This window comes from Schistocerca piceifrons, chromosome X (assembly GCF_021461385.2).
Source record: "Schistocerca piceifrons isolate TAMUIC-IGC-003096 chromosome X, iqSchPice1.1, whole genome shotgun sequence".
Lineage (NCBI taxonomy): Eukaryota > Metazoa > Arthropoda > Insecta > Orthoptera > Acrididae > Schistocerca > Schistocerca piceifrons.
The window spans coordinates 24,850,799-24,872,630 of record NC_060149.1 but is presented as its reverse complement, the minus strand read 5'-3'; the positions used below and the strand labels follow the sequence as shown (position 1 = coordinate 24,872,630).

The 21,832-nt window shown below is 40.7% G+C and overlaps 1 protein-coding gene across 1 annotated transcript in view; it reads left to right on the top strand.

Moving 5' to 3' along the window:
* LOC124721224 (tyrosine-protein phosphatase 69D) overlaps nucleotides 1-21,832 on the top strand; it is a 459,889-nt gene that overhangs the window by 423,682 nt on the left and 14,375 nt on the right. The window contains exons 24-25 of the mRNA XM_047246080.1: nucleotides 13,635-13,795; nucleotides 13,955-14,090. Coding sequence (XP_047102036.1) covers nucleotides 13,635-13,795; nucleotides 13,955-14,090 — 297 coding nt within the window. The remainder of the gene's footprint in view (nucleotides 1-13,634; nucleotides 13,796-13,954; nucleotides 14,091-21,832) is intronic.

Here is a 21,832-nt window from a genome sequence, read left to right as displayed (position 1 = left end):
CGTTACTCTGAAAGCGGCCTGGTTTCACACTCTGTGTGTCATAAGTGACATAAATGTTGCAACTATTATTCGTAATTCTGTTGAAGTTGCAGTGAGAAAAATATTTCGTTTGTGGTGACTAGATTTGGAGATGATGTCCATTATCAAACCATCGGAGATGATGTCCATTATCAAACCATCGCCTCCATAGTAAGCAGTGACACACTTTCCACACCTCAGAGACTCTTCTCTGAGGGATCCATGGAAAATGATAAATGTAATGTAAATGTAATACAATCAGTACATTTGCAAATAGCCACTGTCAGCACATCATGAGTAACACGTACAAATTCATTGACAGCGTATTATCAGTGCTTCTTGTCAAACTGTAGAGAGATTCGTCTACAGTGTATTATCAATGGTTCTTGCAAAACTGTAAATGAATTTGTATGTGTTACTCCTGATTGAGTGCTGATTTTGGCTGTTTGCAAATGTACTGGTTTTATTAAATGTTAGTACTTATGATGAAGGTCATGGTTTGATAATGAGTGTCATGTCTGAAACTATTCACCACAAAGAAAGGATTTTTGTCATCGCAACTTTGACAGAATTACAAATAATAGTTTTAATGGAAGTGAGTTGCTAAGCCTTTTTTTCCTGTGTCATGCAGGAGGTTCATAGAAACATTGCAGCTGTGTTGGGTCAAGCCAACTGACTACTTCAGGTAGCTAATTACCATGGGTGAGTGCTGGGTGTATCACTATGACCCAAGACAAAGGAGAAAAGCAAGCAAGCAAGCAAGCGATGGAAACATGTAGTTTCAGCACCACAAAAAGAGGCAAAGACCCAACCACTGTCAGGAAAGATGATGCCGAGTGTTTTTTGGGCTTACCATAGTGTGATGCTAACATGTTATGCTTACAAGAGGCAAACCATCGCAACTATGCTAATGAAATTTCCTCACAAGGTTACGGGAAGCTGTCAAAATGGAGTGTCATGGAAAACACTTGAATGGGTTATTTTTGTTCTAGGACAACAACCCAGCTAATTCTGCACAGGACACAGTCACATTTACAGCTTCTGCGAGCTATCAAATGGTTCAAATGGCTCTGAGCACTATGGGACTTAACATCCGTGGTCATCAGTCCCCTGGAACTTAGAACTACTTAAACCTAACTAACCTAAGGACATCACACACATCCATGCCCGAGGCAGGATTCGAACCTGCGACCGTAGCTGTGAGCTATCAAATTTCATGTCAAGTGTCATATTTTCACAGTGTGGTACCTAGCCACTTCCTCCTCTATCCGTGGATGAAGATACCATTGTGTGATAAAATATGTAAAGGACAAACTCTCAGCATTTATTTGCAGAGTTCATAAATGTTCTATATGTCCAGCCTTCATTATATGACACTCATTTAATCAGTAGTCCATTTCTCCCCATACCTGACCCAGCAAATCAGCAGTGATGGTGAGAACAGTGGCTGTGATGCACATCTCACATCTTCAAAGTTCTGCGGTAGAGGTGGAATGTTATTGGTATCCTTGATGTAACCCCACAAGAAAAAAATCACAAGGTCCAACGACAGTGGTGGCCACACGAATAGTGCCAGGTCAGTGACCACAATATGACCTATCCACCAACTTGGCAATGTCTCATTCAGGTAATCTCGCACAGTTGTGGAAATGTGGAGGGATGCCATCTTTTTTGTGGAAAGATGAAATCCCTGCTGTCAGTTTCATGTTACAGCGTAATCTACAATTTCAGCATATTGAGATAGGTGATATTATTGACAGTTCTCTCGGTGAAGGAGGGTCCATAGACTGTCTTGTTGGTCGTGGCACAGGGCACATCAACTTTCTAAGAATCCCAGATGTGTTTGACAGTTGTATGTGGATTCTGTGTCCCCTATATATGTGTGTTGTGTTGATTCATCTTTCCGGAAAGAAGAAAAGTGTCTTTGTCAGTGAAAATTAATTTACTTGTGAAGTTGTCATTTTTGAGATGGTTCTGCATGCCAGTGTAGGCATGCATATTATGCAATTTGTCATTTTGTTGCATGGCTTGCAAGGAATCTAATTTGTATGGATTCACCCTAAATCACTATGAAGGATTATTCACACTGTTGGCTGAGGGATGTTCAAGTTTGCATAAGGTCAATAGGCAGAAGTTGTGGGACTCTGCAACATCATGTCCCTCAAATAATCTGCTGTCCATTCTGACATGCATGCTCGGCCCAAACATTTTGCATCACACACGCAACCATAATCCTTGATTTTCTTTACCACTGCTCTAAGCTGTATACCGATTGTTGTGTCTTGTAAAACTTGCAATGGGAAGCTCTTTGCACACTCACTACTGATTGGCAACAGGCAAATTCTAACACACACAATGGTTTTTTGCATGGTTCACAGCCATTTTCAGCAACCAGGGACACTCTCTCTCTCTCTCTCTCTCTCTCTCTCTCTCTCTCTCTCTCTCTCTCTCTCTCTGAATTTGAACTTGATAATTACCCTGTACAAGTGAAGGAAGTAAATGTGTTCTTTGTCTACTACTTGGAACATGTGCTCTCAAAATTTTAACACTAAGCCACTCTGTGAGGCACTACATATCTCTTGTAGTATCTTCACCGAAGCTGGAAGAAAACCTCCATGGCACTCTCATACCAATTAAACAAATCTGAGATGAAATCTGCAGCTCTTCTTAGAACTTTTTCTGTTCCCTTTCTTAATCCTACCAGGTAAGAAGATTGACAAATGATTGTTGATACTCATTTGATCAAACAATGGTCTTGCAAGATAGTTATCCCCACGTAGTGGAGTTGAATGTCCTTAATGTTCTTCTGGTGAATAATAGTCTGACATATGCATTTCCCACAGCGAATTTTATGTGGTAATTACACTTTAAATTGAGTTGTAACTTCCCTATATATAACATATCACCCATAATAGCTTCATGGAGCTCCCACCATTTCATGATCCTTGTGGCATGCCTGAAGCTAGTTCCTCATTCAGCAAAGTCTGCTCATCAAGAATGGAGCCATAATATGTTTCAAAACACTAATAAAATTTGCAACTGGTGGTGTTTTTGGGGTGACTGTGAAACTTAGTAAAACTTAATAAATGTGTAGCTCTATCACTCAGAAGCTTTTGCCGGGTGGACAATTGAATGGCCTAATGCAGCTTTTTGTGGCTTATTTATAAAAATGATCAAATTCCTTTCTGTTGTACAGCAGTTTTTGGCTTGTCATGTTGTAGTGTCAACATGCCAACACAAGACTCTGGGGAATGTCTGGCTGACATGGAGATGAAGATGACGAAATCTTTAAAAGCGAAATTCAGTTTATTGTATGTATTTCTTTACAGAGCATCATGTTGATGTGAAATTTATCTTACTGGATGCCAAAATGTTCACACAATGTTAGATTTTCACAAATGTAGGTATTCTGTAATCTGGGCACCTTGTAATAAGGTGAGTGTACATACCAGTTGAGAATCAGACAGAGCTTGGGCTGTAGGGATAAAACAGAGAATGTACTTCATTCTTAGAAGTTTGGAGAACATTCTCAGGCTCACATGAATAAAACAAGTCAGAGAATATACTTCACCTGAGGATCTTTTCATCTTGAGTAAAAGGCTGGAGGAATTTGCTCAATACAAAGAACATTCTCCATTTTTTGAAATGAGCTCTGTAGCATACTTTGAGCTTATGTTGCGTGCAAAGCAAAAAAAAGGTGTATGTAACCCAGAGAACACTTACGAATTCTTCCATTACTTTTTGGTTGAACAATTCCATACTTAAGGGGGTGTAACAGGTACACTGTTTTTGTTGTACTGGTCAGTAGAACAAAAACAGTGTACCTGTTATTCAACCTCAAATAAAACCATTTGCCTAGTGAACTTCCTTTCTGAATATCAGGAACAAAGGGACGGTAACCTTTCAAACAAAGCAAACATGAAACCATTTTTCTGCTATTTGGCAGATGTAGGTTTTCAGATAGGAAGAGAAGACTTGGGTATAAACCAGACAATGTTATCACTGACATTTTGGGTTGGGTTCGATTGATTTGGGGGAGGATTAGGGAAAAATGGGGAAGGAAGTCGGCCACGCCCTTTCAAAGGAGCCATCCCGGCATTTGCCTGAAGCGATTTAGGGAAATCACCGGAAACCTGAATCAGGATGGCCAGTCACAGGATTGAACTTTCGTTCTCCTGAATGTGAGTCCAGTGTGCTACCCACTGTGCCACCTCGCTTGCTCACTGACATTTTCAAATGTTCATTATCATGTTGTCTCACAGCATAAATCTCTTATTTTGTTATGTTCAAAAGTAGGTGGACTAGAAAAATTAATAACTGGTTTATTACAAACCTAGTGATCAGTTTCTGTAACAAAACCACACGGGTGACCACTTAAGTACTTGACACGCGAGTGGACCATTATGCATCATATTTAACTAAAACCTTTTAATACATGAATAATGATATTGAAACTAACAGCTGTATCGTAATCCAACGTCATTTATTCAAAAGATGCTACCAGTTTCAACACTAAAAAGCGTCATCTTCATGTCCCAAGCATAATCTGTCATCAGTGTATGAACCACAGTGACAAAGACCAAAGGAGTCTTCAAATCGAAACAGTACAATATTAAGCTTGTTACACCAGCATGTGCAACCAATGAAGTCTAGTGCAACAGGGCCAACAACAACTGGATTCCATATCCTTGTAGCAGTAACAAGCCCACTGCTATGAAGATACAAAATCCAGTTTATTTTGGCCCTGCTGCACTCAACTTTGTTGGTTGCACATGCTGGTTAATAAGTTGTACTGTTTCCATTTAAAGACTGTGATGGTCTTTGTCATTGTGGTTCATATGTTAATGACAGATTACACTTGGCGCCTGAAGATAACACTTTTTGACATTGAAACTGGTAGATATGTTTTGAATAAACAATGTTGGATTATAATACAGCTGTTGGATTTAATTACTATTATTCAAGTACTTTATGTCTGGCTGCTGTCCCACAGTCATTGAGGGATTACCAAAAAATTATTTAATGTGAGAAAAGTCTGAGTGAGTTCCAATTTGGAGTAGATGAAAATTCTTAAGATTTTGTTCACATAATGTGTTCATATAACCAAAAAAAAACTTGCAACGTGTCGAAAATTCAGTCACATCGTCAGAAAATGCATTTTTGTAAACTGTCTGTCCACCCACGGGCTCACAACTCTTTTGGGAGTGGGTGCTTGGCTACCAATGGGCTCCAGCCTTTGCTGTGTACTTATGCTTTCACGATCCGTTTCTCCCTCTGCCTCTCCATCAGATGGTGTTCTTGGTGTTGACCCTGTTTGGACCTGGTTTATGATTGGGCCTCGAATTTCCACTTCTGACATATTTTACAACTTTTCATCAAATAAACACATGGTCCCCACTGTTGGGTTTGACCTGCTCCCAATTTTCAAAATTCTCCAGAAGTGCGGATTATGTAGGGAATGTTGCCCAGTGCAGTGTGTGCTCCCCCTTCGTGCCTTTCTGTCTGTACACCCTTCCCTTTAATACAGTGATACATCCAAAACCCAGCATGGTAGCCATCCCGTTGTAAGCGAGGTCGTCAATTACCTGCACAGTGGTAGCCTCTGACGACACAGGGATTGCACTGTTGGTGCCCGCACTGAAAGCCTCTGTTCGGAGTGGGTGGCACCGTGGTGGCACAGACACAAATTAAGTAGATGAAGTTATTTCCCACTGGTGGCCATACAGCCCCAACAGTCTGTCTTTCAATGCAGAGAGATACGACCCTAAGATGTCCAATTCTGTGGCTATGCTGTAGGAGGAATGTAGGACTAAGCGGCAAGCAGAGCAATACTCCCGGCATCTGTGTCGACTATGGAAAGCACCATTCTACTTGCTCTCCAGATAGCGCCATTTTCCAGAGAGAAAAGAAAATTCAAGAATACAAGACTCTGGACAAACTCGGTTAGACACCACGAAGAAGTACAAATGGTTTCACCCAGTATGTAAAATAATGTCATATGCTATACTACGACAACATCACCCCCTTTTGTGATTGTACTCCTGGCCATTACGCCTCCTACAATAGGCCCTCAGGGCTTTTCAACCATGTCTGATCCCAAAGTATGTGTGATTAAAGCAGCAAGAGGGGACCTCCCAGCCATCACGGGATCAAAGGCACCCTGCCCACCAGGGACATTGGTCCGCAACTCCCAGCCGAAGGCAAACCAGTTTCCTCTGGCTTCTCTTGCCAGGAAGGAGGTCCCTCAGGACACTTTCTTTCAAGGTTTCTGCCAGCCGACAACTGGACACCAGCCAGTGGCTGAAGAAGCCACGGGCTGTTGGTTGCAGAGCTTTGTGATCATCATGTTTACCTGAAACTGATGCAGATGAGCCCTCGCAATTATTGAAATTCTCTAAGGAGAGCAAAAACAAGAAGAAAAACATTCTGGTGGCCCCTACACCACATGATCCCACCTGTTCCATTCCTGTGGCCAAGGCGGAGAGTCCAGCAGCACCTGAGATCCCGGTTCACACCACACAGCGGATCCCAGAACACATGTATATTGATACCATAACCCCTCAACCAGTGGCAGCAGGTGACCCTAAGACATAACCTGATCTCTTGGACCCTTCCTGGTCTCACTGTACATCAACAAGATTATTCTACAGTGAAATTGTAGTGGATTTTTCTACCACCTGGGTGAGCTATGACATCTTTTAAGCAGATCACCTACTTTTCCACATTGCCGATCAGAAGGCTTGGTTTGCAGCAATGCAGACCCCAGCCCTTAGTGGAAGCGGGGGTATTATAAGAATTGTGGTGCGTATGACAGGGTGTCAGGTGGAGTAGCACATATGTTCCAGACACTCTATATAGTGAACTAATGCCTGTTCATACCCTATGGAGGCTTTGGCTGTTCAGGTAATGGCATTTCAGGATATTACCACCTGCAGGGTTTACCTCTCTCCTGATGGTGAAGTGTCTCAGAACATACTGTTTGCGTTGGTTTCTCAGCTCCCCCAACCTTTTCTAATCTCCGGTGATTTCAACGCACATAACTCTTTGTAGAGTGGCACCATGGTCACCAGCTGAGGTAAAGAACTCAAAATTAGTGGCTCAACTTGACTTTTGACTACTGGTACCCCCACACACTTCAGAGTAGTGCACAGAACCTTCTCGGCCATAGACCTTTCCATTTGAACCCCATGTCTTCTCCCATCCATTGACTGGAGGGTTCACAATAACCTGTGTGGTAGTGACCACTTTCTGATCTTCCTGTCCCTCCCTCAGTGTCACTCCCATGGATCCCTGTTCAGATGAGCTCTCAGCAGTTCTTACTGGGATGCTTTTGCCTCTGCTATCTACCTTGGCTTCCTGCCGCAGGGAGATATCGATGAGGCATATAACTACAGCCATTCTTTCAGCAGGTGATCTAGTGATCCCCTGTTCCTCAGGCCCAATGTGATGGAAGACAGTACCTTGGTGGTTCTTGGAAATCTCAGAGGCCATTCAAGATTGTAGGCAGGCATTCCAACACTGTAAGTGGCAACCCCCTCCCCCTGCCGATGGAGCACCTCATTGCCTTTAAGTGGCTCCATGCCCGGGTCTCCCACCTTATAAAAAGATGGAAGTGAGATTACTGGGAACGGTACATTTCAACCATCAGATCACATACCTCCCTTTTACAGGTTTGGGCTAAGATCGGAAGTCTCAAGTGATACCAGACACCTGCAAGTATTACCGTGAATGGCAGTGTCTACACTGACCCAGACGCCGTTGTCGAACCTTTTGCTCTGCACTATGCTCAAGCATCAGTGTCTGAGAATTATCAATCTGCTTTTCATGTCCTAAAGGAGCGGTTGGAGCGAAAGCCATTACCTTTTACTACACGCGAACCGGAGCCATATAATGCTCCATTCTGTTAGTGGGAATTTGTCAGTGTCCTTGCCCATTGCTCTGATACAGCCCCAGGGCCAGACCACATCAGCAACCAAACGATCAAGGACCTACAGGTGGATTGTCAGTATTATATCCTTGCCATCTTTAACTGCATCTGGAGCGAGGGCGAGTTCCCATTGCAATAGTGAAAAGCGTCGTCGTCACAATACTGAAACCAGGTAAGCACCCTCTAAAGATGGACAGTTATCAGCCAGTAAGTGTCACCAATGTTTTCTGTAAGTTACTTGAATGCACGGTGAGCCAGTAGCTGTGTTGGGTCGTTGAGTGTCAGGGTCTTGTGGCTCCTTCCTGGGGTGGTTTTTGCCAAGCCCGTTGCACTACTGATAATCTGGTTTCCCTGGAATCTTCTTTGACGTCCAAAAGGCTTATGACACCACATCCTTGGTACCTTGCAGGAGTGGGGTCTCTGGGGTCCACTCTCTATTTTCATCCAGAACTTCCTGTTGCACCATACATTCTGGGTTTGAGTTCATGCTTCCTATGGTACCCCCCATATCCAAGAGAATGGGGTATCACAGGGCTCTGTACTGAGTGACCCTCTCTCTCTAGTAGCCATCAATGGTCTAGCAGCAGCTATGGGGTCCTCAGTACCATCCTCCTTGTATGCTAATGACTTTTGCCTCTGCTATTCCTCTTCTAGTGTGTGTGTGTGTGTGTGTGTGTGTGTGTGTGTGTGTGTGATTTTCTGCTGCGAAGACTCGCGTTCTGCACTTTTGTCGACATCATATCTGTTCCGGCGTATCGGCGGGTGCCACCACAAAGAAGAAGATTGCAAGAGCAAAGAAGGCAGTGAGGCATCAGCCATTAGCCCACTGACAAGGACCGCACCATGACAGGATCACCTTCTAGCCGAAGAGAATAGAAGTGCCACTCCTGCTAGCCTTGGCCAGACAATATTCACACAGGACAGTATTAGGACAGCACTACGATAGCAGTGACGTGTAATCCATACTAATTGCTTACATGGACCTTGTATACAGCAAAGGACTCTGATTGTTTGCATGTCACCCATTGCTTGGGACACCATTGTAAATTCAAAGTTAAGTATTGTCAGTCTGCTTTATTGAAATAAAACTACTAGTGTTATTTGCTTGAATTGTTGTATAGCATTCCGAGAATGCAGCATCCCTTAGGCACCCTATAAGTGACAAGTGGGCACGACCCCACAGTATCATTCACCCACAACTAGGACTTTGCGTAGGTGACCTACTACTCAATGTGGTGGAGACGTATTGCTTTTTAGGATTGGTCTTTGATTCTCATTCATCTCGTGTGGTCTGTTAGACTTGTTCACCTTTTGTCTCTCTGTGCGTCTCTAGCCCTGTGTGTGTTGCTAGTCTCTATAAGGCATTTTTGGTGTAGAGTACCTCTGGTAAGTGGCGATAGCTGCAGGATGTATGTTCCCTCATTGCACTCTGGTTTCAGGGACTTACGACTGCTCCGTACATGGGGCACCTTTCATGCATTTCTTCCTCTGCCTCCCTTCCTTCTTTTTGTCCCTTACTTCAACTCTGCTGACATTGGTAGACCTTGGGGATTTCTTCCCCTGGGTTTTGTGTGGTAGGCTATCTTTGATCTACAGTCGTATAGACCTGTCTGTTCGAGGATGAAGGGGCTGAGACCTAGTGCTTTGGTCCCTTTAAGCATCCAACCAACCAGCTTAAATTGTCTTTGATCATCTTGATAATATGTTGCTACACATGAAACTAAAATCGCAACATAGGGCAATTCTTCCAGAACACTCTGATGCCAGTTCCATGTCTGCACATTGAATGGTTTGCTTAATTGAACAAGTTTAATGAAATGTAAGATTATGTGTGTGTTCTGTGCTTGACGCAGCAGATGATACACGCAGAGAACCTTTTGGAGGAGGAGGAGGAGGAGGAGGGGGGGAGGCAGTGAGAAAGAACTCCCTCATCAGAGAATATGCTTCCAATTTATTATTCATATAAAATGACAACTTTTGTCAGAGAATGTTCTCTTGCTCTGACAATCTTCTCCAGCGAATGTTCTCTCATACGACCTCTTATCAGGCTTCTAAAATATCCTCCCCATAGAATGGAATCTTTAAAGATCACAACTGTATTCTGGAGTAGGTGTCTGGAGGCTGAGAGATGTGTCTTAATGTGTGGCAATCTAAAAAGTAAATGTCTGGGCTGTTATCTGCTCTCCACATGGGACAGGTGACCATAGTTGTGTATGTCCAGGATGATGATTTTCACCCATCATGTGTAGGAAAATTCTGTAAAGTTATTATACTGGAGCAGACAGAAAACACAAAGTCCATTGAGTATGAACTAACTATAAAGGGAATGCTGGCATGATTCACTCCCTCTTAAGTAGTAATATTAGGACGTACCAGAATGAGTTTGAGGAGATTAGATTATGGTACTGCCACAAAGGTAATAAAAGGAGGTTTAGAGTGCTTTGGACAATCTTAAAGCCAAGAAGTAGTTGAAGTTAATGCCAGTCTGTATAATTACATGCAGACAATAAGTGTTAACTGAATTCCCCCCCCCCCCCCCCCTTTGTCCTGCCATGGAAACAAGGAATGGGGATATCCTTTGGAACAGGGGTAGCAAAGATACAAGAGTTCTGGAGTGAAAGGTACTAAGCACAAAAAATGAAATTTCCTTTGCTGACAAAATCGTACTTCAGCAGTTGAGCAATGCTCACAGTTATTAATAAAAACAACATACAATTGGCATTGGCCACAGTACATAACAACACATGCTAGTTTTCAGTTTAATTCAACAGGACCCGACTAATCAGAGTTTGTAAGTTTCAGCTGGTCCAAGCTGCCTTTAAAACAAATGACACAAGTTGACAAGTAATCCAGATTTAACTGGCCTTCCGTTACTAAATAATTACAAGACAGTAAGACCTTAATATTCCCCACAGTTCACAGTAGGCTTACCTAAAAGGATCATTCATGATTCTCACTTCCAATTCACACTAGCTGCTCTATGCGAATAACTACATAAGTGATACACAACACTCAAAATAGTAAAATTTTAATCAGCATGTAGCCACCTTAATACACTTAATCGGACTTCCCTGGTTGAACTGGCAGTAGCCATTTAAATTGCCAACTGCATAAACTATAAAATAAGATAAATTTACCATTGGTCCGAAGATTGTGCAAAAAAAAAACTTGAAGTTGAAGTTGGTGCTCAGCCACTATTGAATCAATTTGAATCGGCATTAGCCATTTCTGTTTTCAAACTACACATGCTGCTTACACAAACAGATTAAATTTTAAGTTTAATTTGGCACTTAGCCACTTTAAATTCTCAGATGAATTTATCACTTTGAATTGGCTCTTAAATTTTGAAACTACACTAGTAGCGTACCCAAGCAGATTAAATTTTAAGTTTAACTCAGTGCTTAATCATCTTCAAAGTCTTGAATGAATTTACCAATTAAAATTGGCACTAGCCATTTTAACTTCAGGAATACACCAAATTTTTTTTAAATCTGACCCTTGGCCACATGTAATACCCAAGAACAAATTTCTAAAACAACTTCACTGCTCTAGTAACCATTAAAGTAAGCAGGTTAACAATTTTCCTGCGCAGTGATAGGTGCTTCAGAGTTTAAATTTAAAGCACTAAAAAGCTAATTGTCTAACAGGACATCCTCAAACGTAGGCTTCAATTGACACAGCACATGAAAACAATACTTATATTAACCGGAGCCTTCAGATTTGACAACACATCCCGTTACACATAAGTCCAACCAGTCACATTAAATGATATGGGCATTATCTGGATACTTAATCAGACATAAGGTTATGACTTGTCAGTGAATAAGCCCTCATATCATTCAATATAATGGGTGGATGGTTTTAAAAGTAATCAACAATAACAATTTAAACATAGAGGTGTAATTGAAGGCTAGGCATAAATCATTTTACTGCTACAAATTACTCTAAATCAGCGCATATGGTAGCACTGCCAGAACATGTTAAAGGTGGCAATAAGAATAATAACAGTAGAGAATATTTCAACTAGGCAGCTCTAGCCACTCATGTATCAGCTAATAGCTCATATTCAAAATTTCCTTTGCTAAAATAGCACACCTGGCTATGTTGGTCCCAAACATTTAACTTCTAAAATATCAGAAATAACAATCACTGGACTACCACTGCAGCCACACAACATACAATTTTAACGGCTATTAGCCATTGTGTTTTAGATTTTTTGAGCACACAATAAGTTCAAGTACATAGGAAATGGCTACTTGGTACAAAACAGTAGTAGCCCAGATGTACAACGCTTGTTAATTTTAGTCTCAAAGCTGTACATTTGCCCTCTAAGACACAGCTGAGGAGCATAACCTAGATTGCTACATTTCTAGTCAAACCAACCCAAGATTCCCTGCAACCTGAGCCTTTTGGCATACAAAGATGTGTGTTTTCTAAAATAAATAGCTGACAAATTCTCCAGGAACGATACTTGATGATGACACCATGAATCTAGGTATAGTAATTCTTGCTCTGCACTGCCTAACCTTTCTAGACGCCAGCCACAGTGACTTGTTTTCTCCTCTTCAATCAGCTGGGTCACTTCTGCCCTCCCAGGAGTCCACAACCTGGCTCCACTGTGGCGAGTCATGTGTTGTGTACTGACTCATCCGCTTCTCACTGTGCTTCCTTATTCTCATTATCACATGCCACACTCCTTAAAATCATGCCCTTGCAACCTCTAGTTCCACAGCCAACACTGCAACTATTGTTGATGCAAATCAGTAGCCATAGAACTGAGGCATGCATCAGTAACTAAATAAATAGTTACTTGGTTTGTGAGAGAGAATAGTAATATGACAAAATAAAACAAGGTAGTTATAAAGCAGGCTCAGAGAATTTGAAATAAAAATTAAATTTTTATACTTACATCAGTAAATCAAACAAGCATCAATCTAAAGGTCTGTGGGAGCACTGTGTCATATTATTAGGCATGGACGTATTGGAGGTAATATACCCTTATACTCCACTGTCCTGAGGGGTGGGAGGAGGGGAGAAGATGAACAGGGAGAGGGGGAGATGGACATGGACAGAGAGAGGGAGAGAAGGAGAGGGAATTAAGTGGAGGGAGGGGGGGGGGGAGATGGACAGCAGATGGATAGAGAGAGAGAGAGAGGCAGTTAGAGATGGACAGAGAGACAGAGGGTTGGAGGAGATGGATAGAGAAGGTGGGGGTGAAGGAGCTGAACAGGGAGTGGGGGGGGGGGGGGGGATCAGGGGAAGGAGGAGATGGACTGATAGAAGATTGGAATAAATACATACCCAGGCAACACCAGGTACTTGGCTAGTAAGGGTATAAAATCATTAACTGTAAGCTACTTTGCTGACTGTCAGTTCGTGTTACACTGATGATGTGCAACATCCAAAATTGAGAATGTCATAGATTAAATCTCCATCTATCATTGAAAGCTCTGTAACCACCATTTAGTGCCAGTTTTATTATCTCATATCAGTTTGAATTTACATAAAATTTTAAAATTATGTGACTTTCATGAAAATGTTTTGAATTGACTTTTATATTATGTAATGCTTTGGTCTTGTCAAGTTTCATAATACATTGCTGCCTGTAAGAGTTATCATTAGGTGGCAATAATCTTCATATTGCCGAGCTTTGTACAGCACTAAAATTTTCAATATTTCTTCTTTCCAGACTGATGAAACGGTTGTAGTGACACAGTTCCAATATAATGGGTGGCCGACAGTTGAGGGAGAAGTACCGGAAGTGACACGTGGTCTCATAGAATTGGTTGACCAAACTCAAAACCATCAAGAATCTCAAGGGGGCAGTGCTCCCATAGTTGTGCATTGTAGGTATGTTAAGCTGTGTTTGTTGGCTTGATTACAAGCATGTTATGTTTGTAATTAAATGCCATGTCTGTTGATTTGCACTCCTTCATTGTAAGTTTAGTAGTGCAGTTGTCAGCAGTATATTGACTGCATTAAGTAACATCATTTTTCTCTCTGAACTAGTTGTGGATCTGATAGAAGTTCTATGTTTGTGGCACTGAGTATATTGGTACAGCAACTGAGGACTGAAAAGAGGGTGGATATCTTCACAACAACACGAAAGCTTAGATCACAGCGACATGGAATGCTGCAGACATTTGTGAGTAAAAAGAAAAAGTTTGATACATATGTTTAATCTTGTAAGCATGATGTTTGTCAGACAGTGTAAAATCTTAGAGCAAGTAACCACTAGAATTCCCTTTCCAATTCATTAGCATAATGGTGTATTCCTTTTCCACTATAACGCACTGAGGGTATTGATCACAGATTTGGGAATTTTTTCCGAGTCCTGATCTTCAACTAAGACAGGAATATCATCTGTGAACAGAACTGATGGGGAGCTGATACTTAATGCTAAGTAATTAACATAAAAGAGAACTAGGACTGGGCCTAATATGGAGCCTTGTGGAACACCCTGAGATATTTTTTTCCAGTCAGAAAAATAATATGTGCCATTTGAAGAAATGCTAACTCTTTGCTTTCTGTTGGATAAGTAGGATTTAAGCCATTGTAGAGCACTGCCGCTAATGCCATACTTTTCAAGTTTGTAAACAAGCAGTGCATGGTTTACGGAATCAGACGCCTTTGTGAGGTCGCAGAAAATTCCTGCCACCCTATTTCTCTTGTCTAACAATGTACTTAATTTCTCAATGAAACAATGGTGTTTTTCCCTTTCTGAAAACCCAATTGATTGTTTAGAATAACAGAATATTTTGCAATGAAGTTTTGTATTTGTGCAACGGGATAGAACTGGGAGAATCGAGATAGGACGATAATTTTCCATGATATCTCTTGATCCCTTCTTGAAGAGTGGTTTGACTTCAGCATATTTCAGTGCCTCTGGGGTACAGCCCTTTTCAAAACATTGATTTATTATCTGAGCTAGTGGGTTTTCAACTCTGTTGTGTACCACTTTAATAACTTTGGTGGGTATTCCATCCCAACCTGCAGATTTTTTGTTTCTTAATGTTAGAATAGTATTTTCTACATCCTCCACAGAAACTTTTGAGAATTTTGTACAGTTTTCACAGTTTTTGCCTAGGCCAAAGTGACTTACTTTGTTGTGATAATCTGTTACATCTACATCAGACTTTGCTACATTTATAAAGAATTCATTAAAGTACTCTGGTATTTGAGTTGGATTTACAATAGTGTTTCCTTCAGTGTCAATTTTTGGAATTTCTTGGTTACAGGCTTTAACAACTAACTCAGATTTAATGACTGACCACACAGCCTTTGTCTTATTTTTATGATTTTAAATTAGCCTGTTAGTTGCCAGTTGTTTTGCTGCCTTGACAACTCTTTTAAATATGGTTTTATAGGGTCTAACATATTTAATGAAATCAATATCTTCATTATATTTTAGTTCTCTGTGCAGTTGCCTTTACTGTACACTGGAAATTTTTATGCCCTGGGTAATCCACTTTACTGTATTTGTTATTTTACTGCTGCAGAGTCTAGGTGGAAATGTTTCATTAAAGTCTCCAAGAAAACTATTTAGGAATTTCTCAAAGTTTTTGTCACTTGAGTTACAATAATCAAAAGGCCATGTTTTAGCTTCTCACTACATGTTAGCAAGTTTTCTTTGCTAAAGTTCCTGCTCATATGGGTTCTCATATGTGAAATGTTCCTGTCTGTCTGTGGCAGCTCAATGAACAATGCACAATGATCTGAAATACGTAGATCCAGCCAATATTTATACACATCTTCAAATACATAATTAGTTAGAACATTGTCAATGCATGTTGCTGATTGCCCATTGTCTCTGGTAGATTCAAAGAAATTCAATTTGAAACCATGTTTGTTTACTAAGTCAGTGAAACTTGAAGTGTGACTACTATCACATGTGATATCAATATTAAAATCAGCAGCTATTACAACTTTTTTATTTTTTTCCCAACAAAGGTCTTCTAGCATAATTTGAAGCTTAGATAAGAATATTTTTGTTGTTGATGTTTGACTATCACACACATGCCTGTACGTAGGTCATAGAAAAAGGCATCCCTGGTGTTGAGAAGCAACTGAAGGAGTTGAAATCAAGTCAGTCACCAGGCTTGTATGGAATCTCAGTTTGGTTTCACAGAGAGTGCTCTTTGGCATTGGCACATTAGCAGTAACTTGCATTTGACATGAATTGTTCATGAAACACAAAGTGCCAAGCAACTGTAAAAAAAGTGCAGGTGACTCCCCTGTATGAGAAGGGACCTGCGAAACCACCCTAGATTTGAATATAATAAATTTCATTGCAACAGAAAAGGTTCTGTCCGCAAATCAGCACAGATTTAAAAGGCAACACTCAAGGAAAACTTGCCTTATCCTTTCTTGCTTGTCACCCTTAGAATAGGTTCTCAGATACGTGAGTGGCTTGAAGACTCCTTTAGTAAAACAACCCAGTACACTGTTCTGAATGGGAACTGTTCATCAGAGACAAAGGTACCAACAGAAATGCCTCAGGGGATGCATCTGAAGGATAGGATGGGCAGCAATGGGTGACTGTTTGCTGATAATGGTGTAGTATACAGATAAGTATTATCATTGAGTGACTGTAGAAGGATACAGGATGATGTGGACGGGATTTAAATGTAGAAAAAGTAAGTGAATGATATAAGTGAATGCAGATGAATAGGTAAAACAATCCTACAATGTTCGAATATAGTATTAGTAGTGTTCCATTGGACACAGTCACATCAGTTAAATTTCTAGGTGTAATGTTACAAACCTATATGAAATGGAACAAGCCCATACGGACATTAGTAGGGAAGGTGAATGATTGACTTTGGTTTGTTGGTGAGTTTTAGGAAAGTGTAGCTTATCTATAAAGGAGGCTGCATATAGAACACTAGTGAAACCCTTTAGGTGTGATTAAAGGATTCCATTGTAGCAAATTGGAGGTGTGCTGCTAGAGATGTTATTGGTAAGTCTGATCAACATGTGAATATTATGGACATGCTTTATGAACTCAAATGGAAGTCTGACCAACATGTGAATATTACGGACATGCTTTATCAACTCAAATGGAAATCCCTGGAGGGAAGACAATTTTCTTTTTGTGAAACACTGTTGAGAAAATTTAGAGCACTAGTATAAGTATCATGAAGACAAGATAAGAAAAACTGGAGCTCGTATGAATGCATGTACACAACTGTTTTGCCCTTGCTCCATTTGCAAGTAGAACAGGAAAGGAAATTGCTAGTTGTGATACAAGGTACCCTTTGCCGTGCATTGTATGGTGGCTTGTGAAGTATGTATGCAGATGCGGGTGGACTATCAGAACTGGTTTTGGTGCAAGACAACATGATCACATCTGTCTCCCCATATTGCTGCTGCTGCTGCTGCTGATGATGATGTCTTGGTTCATCCTGGCTTCTAGCTGAAATAATGGACCCATACAGTAGCACCAGTACTATAGTTGAGAAGATATGCATTCGAATAGTGCAAGCGGGCTGAACTTGTGTAGCATTTCAGCCAGGCTGCATTCCTTGATGAGGGCGGGCCAATAAGTGGCAAGAAACCTAGTGAATGCTTCCTCCTAAATGACTATTGCCATAATTTTGTGTATGTTCTGACCAGCCACACTCTGCTCCACTCTGAGTGGAACAGAGCTGTGGTCAGATGTTCAGTGATGTTGCACTTAACTGAAATGTGGGTGCCGTAAACTTAGGGCCATTGTTGGAGACAAAAGTGGTGGGCACCCTCTCTGCAGCAAAGGTAATAGCCAGCATTATTGTAGTAGCCATGTGTGCAACCTTAAGGAAGTTAGACGGGCGTTGACAATGAGAAACCACATTGATCCGTGGGATGGTCCAGCAAAATGTGAATTCTTTGCCATGGGTACTAAGGATGAGGTCAGAAATTTTATTGTCACACAGGAGTTGAGGAATACAGAGTAGAAGTGGCAGTTCTGAACTGTATGTTCAATGGCAGGGTTGATGCCAAGTCAATAATGGTGACTCCATGCTAATGACTTTATCCAGCACATTCCCCAATGTGGAGTGTAGAGTAGCTTAAGAATATGACAATGGATCTTAGATGGAATCACAGCCCGGCATTTGCAGTCATTGGTAGCTAGTAAGAGGACACTGTCTTTTACATAGATCTTTTCCTGCAAAGAAAAATATGTTTATAATGCTGAGTCTGTGTTCCTTAGAATATTTTACAGCCAGCCTCATTGTACAGTTGATAACACATTCCACTGCTACTTCCCATGTTGTAATCGGAAACTTGTCAAGGATGTGTTAATGTATACATCTAATCCAAAACACACCACTTTTTTCCCTTTCAAAGTCTGCATCTAGTGCCCATCGTAGGTGAGAGAATGTGTTTGAATTGGCTTGCTGGGTGTAAAGCCTGTAGTGGATCTCGTATGTATAATTGCTAATAAGCTGAGCAGTTGCAGTGCCACTTTACCTGGGAGCTTGGAATGTGGGTGGACCAAACAGTGATTTCAGGAGATTGATTTCTGATTAGATGAAATTTCATCCCGTGTTAAAAAAAAAAGAACGACGACATTTGATGTTTTAAATAACTGTCAACGCATCCTTCTCAATTTTTGATTAATTATATTGGGTGGCGATCAATGTTTTGGAGGCAAACACAGTTGGCAGCTCTGTGCCATCAGTGTGCGTTTGCAATAGGACAGCACTAATTCCAAAATCTGAAGTGTCCATCACCAGAATAAGATATTTGCATGGAGAAAATGTATCAAAAGAGGGAGCTGTTTGAAGACATTTCTTTCATTTCAAAAATGCTTTGTTGTTTTCTTCTAACCAAACAAATTTGATCCCTGCTTGCAGAATGAACTTGGCATGCTAATTTGCTTTCCTGAGAAATGACTGCAACTATTTTAGGTTCCTTGGGACTGGTAGCTTGGAAGCTTGCTTTTACAAACTCAAGTTACGACTGAGATACTGAATGATAGGTTAAAAAAAAAAAAAAGAAAAGAAAAAAAAACTTGGTGAATAAAAAATGCAGTGTATTGGCTTGCATCCTATCAAATAATGCCTAGAAAAGTTGTAAGAATTTGGGATGTACTGAATTAACTGTTGGAGATACTGCTGAAAAATACTGAGAGCACTTGTGACTCCAAGTGGTAATCTGGTGTATCTAAACATGCTGAAAGGTGTGTTAATGACTTGAATCAATTTTGTTTCCTCATTGATTGGACACTGCAAATAGGCATCAGTCGGATCTATTTTTGAAAACAAATGGCCCCAGGCCAACTTGACTAGCAATTCCTGTGGCCTAGGAATTGGATACAGATCCACATGTAATTTAACGTTTATCATGACTCTGAAATCACATCATGATCTAATAGCTCTGTTTGGCTCCTTAATGAATATGAGTGATGGCGCCCATTGACTTGCAAATACAAGTGAGATGACTTGTGAATTTTGAAACCTGTCCAATTCTACCTTAACTTGCTTATATACAGCAAATGGCACTGGGACCCAGTGAGGCGATATGTCTCCAGATTTATTAAGGACATGGCCACTCCTGAGTCCAGCTGGAAATTAACCTCTATGCCAATGCCGTTTAGCCTCAATGTAAGTTACAGCAGTGGGCTACATGGCAACAAGGATATTGGCCTTACAGAACGCAGTGGCCAGCATTGTTGATTTCTGGCCGCAGCAAAACTCATCAAGTGTCCGTGCATGCCACAGGCTAAGTAACTGGTGTCATAGAATGAGCAGTGATATTGTTGGCACTTAGTGATGCATTCTGGACATAACTTATTTGGGTTGGCTTTTCAGGAGGTGATAGGCAGAAAATATTTTTTTGAGCTGTTGTTCCCTTTAGGACAGAACTATAGCGAATGAAGCACATTTCTCTATGCTTGTCTACCAACAATGAGGAGAATGTATTGCTAACTGCTGTAGTAACTATTGTACCCTGCCATACCAGATGGCCAGGTGCTCTGTGAATCAGATGATATTGACTGATTGTCATCAGTAGATTGAAGAACACAATGTGTACTGCTGGAAAGATATTCTACACCTGGGTGGACCAGAAATTTGGTTCACAAATCGTGCTTTGGCTCGCGTGTCATAGTACTGAGCCTGCTGCCTGCTGCACCGTGCTCTCTGAGCAGGAAGAGGGGGAAAACTGTGAATATGCTGTATTTAGATAGCAATGCAGCTGCAATGGGTTTCACTTGGTTTCGTATTTCTCAACAACATAGACGAAAAAAAAAATTGGCATGCTGAAGGCATAGTATAATTTTTATCTGGTACAAACTGTTGGGATATAGACATACATAGACAATTTCACAGACTTTTGTACTCAGATTGCCACATAATTGTGACTTATTTAGTTTCATTATCGAAAAAAGGTCTGACACAAACATATGTTGATCGAAATACTGTAGCACTTTTGCAAACTGTTCATGCGGATGTGGAAATTCTACCTGGGGAAAACAGTGTAGACGTCCTGGACACTTTTAACCTAAAAGCATTTGTCTTTAAAATGGGAATTATCATGCAGGTCAGTCACTTACATCTGCACATGCACAGGCGCTTTCAACTGAAACAGCAAATTACCTTGGAAACATATTTAAGACTGACTCAAAAGTTTTGAAAACTTTCCTTGCAATTATTTCATGGCTACAATAAAGTCATAAAAACTCGCATTTTCTTTAGCACCAGTGAGCTTAAGGGACTGGACTGTATTTGTCAGAATTTGTCCCTACTACAATGCGATTTTCTTTTTAAGTGCATCCCCATCAAATCAGAAATAATTTAATTCTCACTTTGTGATTTATTATTGTGGGCAGTGTGCAGTCAAGTCCACTTAAAATGTAAGGCCTGCAATCTGTTTTGGATGTTCTAATTTTCATTCCTGCATTGCTTTTTCCTTTATAAATTTGACAAAAGCAAATTTTAAATCAAAAAATCATTCCGTACATGCCCCTTGACTTAATCAACATACTTACTCTTCATTCAATTCTATCAAAAACTCTTGCAACTGATGATGGAATAATGTGTGTAACTTCAGAAATTTTGCTTTTGGTACCACAAATTTCTCCTCGTGCTCCATGCCTGCAAATTTAGCACAAAATGCTTCATAATGTACATAACAAGAATACCGTCTGTTGATCATTGTAATATTTTGCTCTTTCAGTGTCAGTTAAATTTTTAAATTCTTTCTGCATGGTATTGTAATGTCGTTGCATAGCAAATTTGCTGTACCCATCGATTATGCAACTGCATAATAGATATTAAGAACTCCCATCCCTCTCACCTTCATTTCCATTCATATTTAAATGCTTGTGACAATACATTGCTAGACAGCATCTTTTTGTGCAAACACCCACTGGACCCATGAACAGTCTTTGTACCACCAATAGATAGTGAAGGGTAAACAGCAGTTACACCATGATTTTGCTGAATTGAAGAGAATTGGGCTGACCAAATAGTGACACACTGTAATACTACATGAAATGTCGCACTGTACCGGGTACTTCAGAGAAGGACTGAATAAAGCTGAGACAGGCCAAACCTCAGCTCAAATGTGGCCCGCACATGCACCTCTTGCATACGGTTTGGAATGCAATGGTCGGTTCTGTTCAACACTAACACTGTTGTGAAAGGAAGCTTGTGCTGAAGCTGTAACTTTGTGAGCTTTAGCAATTTTGAGCATTTCATTCAATGTTGGAACAGATAATTCTAAAACCTTTGTGGTGACATGTCTATAATGGCATCATGGATTAGAGAATCAGTGTAAGGTGCACCTCACAGTTTACAAGAAAAATTACACTTTCGTGCTAAACACTGTAAAGTTCGCAGTCCCAGCTGCTTGCTTTGCTTAACACATTGATCGAATTCCAGCCTAACTGCTATGATATGA